Genomic DNA, 9,865 nt, shown 5'->3' with positions numbered 1-9,865 from the left:
TTTTTTTTTTTTTTTTTTGAGACGGAGTCTCGCTCTGTCACCCCAGCTAGAGTGCAGTGGCGCTATCTCAGCTCACTGCCAACTCCGCCTCCTGGGTTCATGCCGCTCTCCTGCCTCAGCCTCCCGAGTAGCTGGGACTACAGGCACCCGCCACCACGCCCGGCTAATTTTTCGCATTTTTAGTAGAGACAGGGTTTCACCATGTTAGCCAGGATGGTCTCGATCTCCTGACCTCGTGATCCGCCTGCCTCGGCCTCCCAAAGTGTGGGGATTACAGGCGTGAGCCACCATGCCCGGCCGTAAAAGCCACTTTCTAAAAAATTACATGTTTTATAGGCACTGCTTAACAGCTATTAGTTCTTACTAAACTAAAACTTGTTCACATCCGTTTATCTTATACATGCCTGAGTGTCCTCTATGTCCTTCCAGTGTTATTCCTTCTGAACAGACATGCCTGCCTGCTTGCCCACCCCCTTTCTCTACCATTTTTTAGCCCCTGTGAAGCTATGTGTACTAGAAAATAATAAACTCAGAGTTGGAGAAGAATTTGAAAAGAAGTGCTGATTTACTTTCAGTCCTAACATAACCATGAAAACTGTTCTTCCTACCTGAATGTTCATAGTTAACCCAGATTCCAGCAGTGCCTGGCTGCCACCCTTGGGAAAATAACCCAAGTTATCAATACTGAGTAGTGGCATGCTTTATTAAAAATTTTAGAATGTTCCAACATTAATTTTTTTCATAGAGCACTATCTTCTGATTCCTTACTCTGATGATTCTAAGGAGATAGAACAAAGTCCAGCAAGTAGACGTTCTGGGGGACAGATTTTTTTAGAGACAGGGTCTTGCTGTTATCGCTCAGACTGTTTTTTTTTTCTTGCTGTTATCGCTCAGACTGTTTTGTTTTGTTTTGTTTTTTGCAGTGTGGGGTGGGGAGGACAGAGTCTCACTCTGTCACCCAGGCTGGAGTGCAGTGGCTCAGTCTTGGCTCACTGCAACCTCCACTTTCCAGGTTCAAGCAATTCTCCTGCCTCAGCCTCCCAAGTAGCTAGGATTATAGGTGCCCGCCACCATGCCCAGCTAGTTTTTGTATTTTAGTAGAGACAGGGTTTCAACATGTTGTCCAGGCTGGTCTCAAACTCCTGACCTCGGGTGATCCACCGGCCTCAGCCTCCCAAAGTGCTGGGATTGATTATATGCGTGAACTACCATGTCTGGCCCTGCTCAGACTGGTCTTGAACTTTTAACCTCAAGCAGTCCTCCTGCCTCAGCCTCCCTAGCAGGTGGGACTGTAGGCACAAGCCACCACAACTAACTACCAAGGGGACAGATTTTGATTCATTTAAAAAATAAAACAGATTTTGAATAGAGCTGTCTAAAGATGAAGACTAGAGATGACTAGATGTGTTCAAATGTAGCCTGAATGGATTCTCATAGAACAGGTTCAGGTAGCCAATGCGATTTAAACCGAAAGATTGTTATTTGATGATTGATTATTAAAATGTCTGGACTAGAAATGTAGTCAAGAATGAGGTATGGGGGCTGGGCATGGTGGGTCACTCCTGTAATCCCAGCACGTTGGGAGGCCTAGGCGGGTGTATTACCTGAGGCCAGGAGTTCGAGACCAGCCTGGCCAACGTGGCAAACCCCCATCTCTACTAAAAATATGCCGGGCACGGTAGCTCACGCCTGTAGTCCTAGCACTTTGGGAGACCAACGTAGGTGAATCAGCTGAAGTCAGGAGTTCGAGATCAGCCTGGCCAACATGGTGAAACTCCGTCTCTACTAAAAATTCAAAAATTAGCTGGGCATGGTAGCAGATGCCTGTAATCCCAGCTACTTGGGAGGCTGAGGCAGGAGAATCGCTTGAACCCAGGAGGCGGAGGTTGCAGTAAGCCGAGCTTGTGCCACCACACTCCAGCCTGGACAACAGAGCGAGACTCCATCTCAAAAAATTAAAAAAATCTAGCCTGTGATCTCAGCCACTCGGGAGACTGAGGCACGAGAATCACTTGAACCCGGGAGGTGGAGCTGTCTCTTATACACATCTAGATGTGTATAAGAGACAGGATCCGGCCACCGCACTCCAGCCTGGGTGACAGAGCGAGACTCCGTCTCAAAAAAAAAAAAAAAAAAAAACTGAAAAAGTTAAATGCTTTCTATATCAATGCTTGAAGACTGAAAACTGCCTTGGAACCTACGAGTTCTCTTTTGCAGATAACTTATACTCCAACCTGAATGATGTTTAAATTCTAGAGATCCAGGGGATGAGATGGCCCAAAATACAATTTGCTTCACCTTAAGATCAAATGTTACTGGTCTTAATGTTATTGGTCTTAAGAACCAATCAAAGCTTTACTAAGGGGAGTTCTGCTCCTACTTTCAGTGACATTAGAGGAAGGCATTCTGGGTGACTGTTCTGTATCCAGGCTCCTTTTTGGTGTTCGGTGGCACAGTACTATCCAAAATTGGGTCAAGGTTTCTGAGTTTCCCAGGATCAGGGATTTAATAAATATTGATGAAGAGATGATGTGATGAGATGATCACACCTGACAGCTGAAAAATCTTCAGCTAATTAATTGTTGGGGCATGTTTCTGAACCAGATATTCAATATTTAGTTCAAATTCCAGAAAACTGTGTGCATGAAAAGCTTGATTCCCATTTATCCCTGTAGAGAAGAAAAGTGTTAATTTGCAGAAGGGGTAATTTTTAAGGCTGTCTTAGTCTGTTTATGAACTAGTTCATAGTCATTACATGAATTTATAAAATATATTTAGAATCACGCATCAAAATATCAATCACTGATTGCCAAAAGCATAACCCCACTATCTCCAGTTTTTTTAATTTCACCACTTGGATCTAGTGCCAGCTCCATATTCATCAAAATCAAACCAAAATGTTTCCTTTCCAATTTACACAAGCCTCTGGCTAGAGGAATGCCAGAAGATATTTCAACATCCTTCCTTGCTCTGTTTGGCTGCAGAGTCTATCGCACTGTGAGCTGATCACAGATGATGGAATTCGTCACCTGGGGAATGGGGCCTGTGCCCATGACCAGCTGGAGGTGATTGAGCTGGACAACTGCCCACTAATCACAGATGCATCCCTGGAGCACTTGAAGAGCTGTCACAGCCTTGAGCGGATAGAACTCTATGACTGCCAGCAAATCACACGGGCTGGAATCAAGAGACTCAGGGTAAAAATGGCTACATAACTCTCCAGCTCTAGTGTTCTCAGCACTTTCCTCTCTTTTCTTTTTTTCTTTTTTCAAATTTAGGTTCCTATGATTTTTATATTTACTTTAACATTTAACAAGGGGAAAAAAAAAGTGCAAACCTAAGGACAGATAGTTTTTCCCTCTGGCTCCAGAGATGGAAATTTAGGAGGAAAAGACCCACTGAAGAGAAGAAAAGTAGGTCTCCTCCCAGCAGTCTCTCTCTAATAATGTCTAGGGATTAATAACATTCCCAGATTGAAGAAAGAAAAAAAAAAGCACATGCCACATTTTTGTTCTGAAGGAAAGAAAGGAATAACAGAGAAAGTGTTTAGTTAAATGGGATTTAAGAATTTAATTTGTAATTGTGTTTCACATTAAGCCCTTTTCCTGGGATTCATATTTTTTAAGACAACAAGTAAAGTAGACATAGATTTTTACCTTTTCTGTCTTTCTTTTAAGAGATGGGATCTCACTCTGTTGCCCAGGCAGGAGTGCAGTGGCACCTTCTTAGCACACTGCAGCCTCGAACTCCTGGGCTTAAATGATCCTCCCACCTCAGCCTGCCCAGTAGCTAGGACTACAGGCACACACCACCACACCTAGCTAATTTTATGAAAAACTTGTGGGTTTTTTTTTCATTTTTTAAGACAGGGTCTCCTCTGTCACCCAGGCTGGAGTGCAGTAGCTCGATTTTGGCTCACTGCAACCTCTGTCTCCCAGCCTCAAGCCATCCTGCCACCCCAGCCTCCCAACAGCTGAGACTACAGGCGCGTGCCATCACGCCAGCCTGATTTTTTGTATTTTTGGTAGAGACAGCATTTTACCATGTTGACCAGGCTGGTTTCAAACTCCTGAGCTCAAGCAATCTGCCTGCCTTGGCCTTCCAAAGTACTGGGATTATAGGTGTGAGCCACCATGCCCACCCTTAAAAAACTATTTTGTAGAGACAAGGTCTTGCTATGTTTGTTTCCCAGGATGGTCTCAATCTCCTGACCTCATTATCCGCCCACCTCAGCCTCCCAAAGTGCTGGGATTACAGGCGTGAGGCACCGTGCCCAGCCGAAAAAGAAGTTTTAAAAAGCCGGATGAATCTGTGTGTTAGATTGTTCTGCTCAACAGATGTTTATTGGAATATCTGCTTCACACCTGCTGTAGGAAAGACAGTGTGCTTATTCAGGCCCTTAATACCAACCTCTAGGCCAGTCGCGGTGGCTCACACCTATAATCCCAGCACTTTGGGAAGCTGAGGCAGGAGGATCACCTGAGGTCAGGAGTTCGAGACCAGCCTGGTCAACATGGCAAAACCCCATCTCTACTAAAAATACAAAAATTAGCTGAGCTTGGTGGCAGGTGCCTGTAATCCCAGCTGCTTAGGAGGCTGAGGCAGGAGAATTGCTTGAACCAGGAGGCAGAGGTTGCAGTGAGCCGAGATCGCACCATTGCACTCCAGCCTGGTCAACAAGATGAAACTCCATCTCAAAAAAAATACCAACCTCTAAAAAAATCCATGTTGGCCATATGGCCTTGAGCAAATAAAAGAGTACCAAACCTCATCTTGAGTTCCAAGTGGCCTCAGTTCCTCTTTCCCTCTTCAGACATAGAGGACTGTGAGCATAATTGCACTGGGGGAGGCCTTACAACCATTTTTTTTCTTCACCAAAGAGAGCAAGAGCCACAGGTCAACCAGAGCCTCTTACGTGCCTACTTGTATTAGTGTTCCTAGACTGCCTGGCTGTCAGGAATCTCTTCCATCTCCCAATCCTTGGGCGGACCACTTGAGGTCAGGAGTTCGAGATCAGCCTGGCCAACATGGTGAAACCCCGTCTCTACTGAAAATACAAAAATTAGCCTGGCGTGGTGGTGTGCACCTGTAATCCCAGCTACTCAGAGGCTGAGGCAGGAGAATCGCTTGAGCCTGGGATGTGGAGGTTTCAGTGAGCCAAGATCACACCACTGCACTCCAGCCTGGCTGGGCAATAGAATGAGACTCCGTCTCAAAAAAAAAAAACAAAAACACAACCAAAAACTCAATGTAGCTTCTTTCAGCTGTGAAAATCCAACTGGAAATCCTTTTTTGGAGAAGATAAGAAATTAATATGATGTCTTTCCTCAGTTTTTTTTTTTTTAGACAGAGTCTCGCTTTGTCACCCAGGCTGGAGCGCAGTGGCACGATCTCCACTCACTGCAAGCTTCGCCTCCCAGGTTCATGCCATTCTCCTGCCTCAGCCTTCTGGGTAGCTGGGATTACAGGCATCCGCCACCACGCCTGGCTAATTTTTTTGTATTTTTAGTAGAGACGGGGTTTCACCATGTTAGCCTGGATGGTCTTGATCTCCCGACCTCGTGATCCACCCACCTCAGCTTCCCAAAGTGCTGGGATTACAGGCATGAGCCACCATGCCCGGCCCTCAGTTTTATTATTACACAAACAGGTACCAAAGTTATATGAGTTGTTCTGGTCATTTAGAACAACCTAGGATGGAACAAAGTAGAACCCAGGCCCTCTAACATCCTGACCGATGCTCAGCCTTTGCCCTGGTTTCATGTGCATTGAGCCCCTCGGTAGTTTTTCTGAGAAGCAACATTGCTCTTTCTGTTTAAGCCCTCTCTCTTAAACGTTTAATGTTTCTGTCTTGTTTCAGACCCATTTACCCAATATTAAAGTCCACGCCTACTTCGCACCTGTCACTCCACCCCCATCAGTAGGGGGCAGCAGACAGCGCTTCTGCAGATGCTGCATCATCCTATGACAATGGAGGTGGTCAACCTTGGCGAACTGAGTATTTAATGACACTTCTAGAGCTACCGTGGAGTCTCTCCAGTGGAAGCGACCCCAGTGTTCTGGGCAAGGGTTACAAAGTGAGGGAGGGCAGTGTCCAGATCCCCAGAGCCACACATACATACACATACACAACCTTACCCCCATCCACTCTAGCTTTGTGACCATGGGACTAAAGTTTGTGATGGCTTTATCAAGTAGATTGGTAAAATTTAACCATTCCTTTTGAGGTGCCCAGAAGAAAATCATAGGCCAAGATAGAGGGAGGGGCATTTCAGCAAACCCAGCATTAATGCTACTGTGGTTTTTAAATTTATGTCTAGGGGTTTCTTTGGGGATTTTGGAACAGCATCTGCTGTCCTCTGGGGTCAAGAAAAGCATGGAAAGACAATATATGATGTACCCAGGGACCAGAAAGAAAATTTCTTCACATCTTAGAAATGGTAGACATTCATTGTGACTACAGAGCTTCTATGCTTCCTTGTTTCCATACCAACATGCTGAGCATGCTCACAAAGAAGGCTCATCCATTCCTCCTGTGTTTTAGTATTTGGCCCAGAGGTTTCCTAAATGGTTGCATTGAAATCACTGTGGTCCAAATGTAATTCTTACACACTCAAATTGTCACTGTCTGTAGCACACTTGTGCACCTGTCTTCCGTTCTCTGTTGCTCCCCCCACCACACTCTTGCTCAGTCTGTCACCTGTTCAGTCTGCTTACTCACTCAATTGTTACCCTTTGGCTGTTGTCGTGTTTACAGTTTGCATTTTGAATGATTAGTTGGGATTACCAAACATTTTTTAAAAATATATTATCAATAAATATTTTTTTAATTCTAAATTTTACCATTAGGGGACCCTGCCTGAATCTTTGCCAATCTGAAAGGAAACTATAATGAAAGCAAGAAAAGTTATGAGAAGAAATTGACTATTTTGATGAAAACAGATGCTGCCTTTTGGTTTCTATTTTATCTTCTGATGTATGATAATTTGCATGGTATCCCCAGTATTCCCCCTATACATTTTTCCTTCTGTCAGACTCCACCAACTTTAAAGGAAAGAAAGAGATGTATTATTAGGAAAGAATGGAAATGATAAATCACAAAACAGAGCCTGAAAGTCCCTACCACCCAAGTTCATACATTAATGATTAATGTTATTATATATTTACTGAAATCTAGGAGTGATCAGTGGCATCTCTGACCTATGAGGCTGTTTTAACAGGAATGCCACTAGAGGAGCTGTCTGTTTCTTTCTTTTCCCCCATTTCTGCTTTTCAGGGATACAAGAATGGCTCTATAACAGCTAGTCAATTGTATGTCAGTGTTAATGGATTCATATCTAGTGTTGGCACCCCAAAGGGCCAGAACCTTCCCATAACCTGTCAGTCATCTCTCTTTTCTGCCTCAGTCTTTTTTTTTTTTTTTTTTTTTTGAGATGGGTTCTCACTCTTGCCCAGAATGGAGTGCAGTGGCGCAATCTCGGCTCACCGCAACCTCCACCTCCCAGGCTCAAGCAATTCTCCTGCCTCAGCCTCCCGAGTAGCTGGGATTACAAGCGCGTGCCACTACTGCCTGGCTAATTTTTGTATTTTTAGTAGAGATGGGGTTTCACATGTTGGCCAGCCTGGTCTTGAACTCCTGACCTCAAATGATCCACCTGCCTCAGCCTCCCAAAGTGCTGGGACTACAGGCGTGAGCTGCCATGCCCAGCCCTGCTCCAGACTTCTGAGTGAAGTATGAATATAGCCAGGTGAAGCATTGAGGCAGCTGAAAGAGAACACTGAGAGGAAGTAGTAGGGGATTTAGTGTCTCTGCTCAGCCTGGGCACTAGAACTGAGGGAGGAATTTAGTGTCCAGGACTCAGAGTCCAAGAAGCAGCACCCTCTGTCCCCCCAAAAAATCAGAGGATAAAGGAAGTAAAATGAGTTTTTAAAGCATGAGAAGTAAATTTCTAAACCCCAAGATTAGAAACCCAGTGTGATTTTTAGTAGGGTGATTTTGAGGGGAGGTCCTTTAAGACATTAATGTGTAGTCCATCATAATATTAATCTTCTATGTGATCCAGACTATTAAAAGATTTGTTTTATTTATTTTATTTATTTATTTATTTTATTTTATTTTTTAGAGATGGGGTCTTGCTATCTTGCCCAGCCTGGAATCAAACTCCTGGGCTCAAGCCTTCCTCCCACCTCAGCCTCCCAAGTAGCTGGGACTACAGGGGTGTGCCACTGTACCCAGCTTAAGAGGCTTGTTTTAATGCTGCAGTTGCTGATTGTACCAGCATATATAAGAATAAAGTCTGATTTATCCATTGATTTAGAAGGCAATTGGATGAAAGGGTCTTCGAAGTCTATACTATCCATCAGTATTTATCATATTAAATTTATTTTAAATCCTGTTTGATTGTGCCCCTTTAAAAGTGCAAATTACTTGTTTATTCATTCCCCTTTCCCCTTATTCTCTTTCAGATTACCTTATAAGGAATATAATTTTTGACATGAAACTCACTTTCTTGGCTATACCCCTACACGTACAAATACATATGTGCATGCACACATACTTCCAGATGTGGTTGATAATATTCAGATGTCTAGGTTACTCATTCAAACAAAACTAAAGGAGATAACTATTTAGGAGCCATCTGCTTTAAAGTTTAAGGTGTTTTGTTGTTGTTTTAGTGCCTGTACAAATTGACCATAAAACCCAGATTGATTGGTGAGTGTGGATTTGAGTTGCCTAAGTTGAGGCTTTTAAGGTACTTCTTTACTTAAAAGATAAGTTTAAAAGACCCTATTCGTCAGTTCATGACGATCTTGGAAATGCTGTTTCTCTACTCAAAGGGTTTACCCACAGGCAGGTCCATGGGGAATTGCTCTGGTATCCCTGCTATTAAAGCAAATTCCAGCCTGTTTGTGCCGAGGACAGAGTCAAGTGAGAGAGAATGAAGACTCGGGTGTGCAGCACTGGTTTGTATGTTGTCAGGCAGAAGCCTTGTTCCTTTCTCAAGAAAACTTCAGGCCCATCAGGCTTGGAAGGAAATACGTTTTCTTATGCTGATTTGCAGCCTACACCAGCTGATGAATATGGTAGGAGTTTGAGAACACAGAGCATGGTAAGTTTTGGTCAGGTGGAAAGGAGCCTGACATCTGAACATAATGCTTCCTCTCTTAACTCTGGGATACTTTTCAAAATTCAGTGAGGCTTAATGTAGGAAAAATTCTTTACAGGAAAAACTAATTGATCTGTTTTAACTTCATAGCCACTCCAAAATAGGCCTTTTTTAATGGAAAAAAAAAAAAAAAAAAAACAGAGTGAACAGAGAGATGTGGGGGTAAGTTAGAAGGTACCCTCAAAGCTACTGCCATAAACCTACAGGTGGGCAAGGAGGAATTACTGTAGTGTCTCTGGAGAAAGTTCTTGAACATCCAAATCATCTCTTTTCTAAGCAGCTTTTCCCCTAATCTCATACCTTACATCTTCCAGCATCAGTTGCTACATCAGTGTCTTTTCATCCTTTTCATCAGCCGCACTGAGCTGACTGCAGCTTATTTTTGCACTGATTTCCACCATTTCCTTCCCACACCCATCCTTTCCCTCTATTTAAAGCCTCCATCTCACCCTCAATAATGCTGCTGATTTACTCTCAGATGTCTCCAGTCTAGCTTCCTTTTTGAATCCTCCTCCTACTCCAGGGGCTTTCATGGGCAGCCTTAAGTTCAGTAACTGTCAGGTGGCTCAGGCCATTTTTCACTGGGTGGTCTTTGGTGTTTGCATACTGAATTTGAATTGAGTTTAAAAGCAAACTGTTGGATATGAGGAAGAAAGGGATATGGCCTTAGCCCTTTTTCCAATATTTGGAATACGAAA

The 9,865-nt window shown here is 43.6% G+C and overlaps 1 protein-coding gene across 3 annotated transcripts in view; it reads left to right on the top strand.

Moving 5' to 3' along the window:
- Positions 1–8,289, top strand: part of FBXL20 (F-box and leucine-rich repeat protein 20) — a 182,518-nt gene extending 174,229 nt beyond the window's left edge. For 2 of the 3 annotated variants that reach the window (XM_011984731.1, XM_011984729.1), the window contains 2 exons: positions 2,985–3,197; positions 5,861–6,842. In XM_011984731.1, coding sequence (XP_011840121.1) covers positions 2,985–3,197; positions 5,861–5,968 — 321 coding nt within the window. In that variant the 3' untranslated portion in view covers positions 5,969–6,842. Of the gene's footprint in view, positions 1–2,984; positions 3,198–5,860; positions 6,843–8,123 lie in introns of those variants that run through there. The other variant, XM_011984730.1, reaches the window with a different exon arrangement.
- The last annotated feature ends 1,576 nt before the right edge of the window (positions 8,290–9,865 follow it).

The sequence above is a fragment of the Mandrillus leucophaeus genome, unplaced genomic scaffold (assembly GCF_000951045.1).
Source record: "Mandrillus leucophaeus isolate KB7577 unplaced genomic scaffold, Mleu.le_1.0 Scaffold272, whole genome shotgun sequence".
NCBI lineage: Eukaryota > Metazoa > Chordata > Mammalia > Primates > Cercopithecidae > Mandrillus > Mandrillus leucophaeus.
The sequence above is the reverse complement of the archived record's forward strand: the minus strand, read 5'-3'. Positions and strand labels throughout refer to the sequence as shown.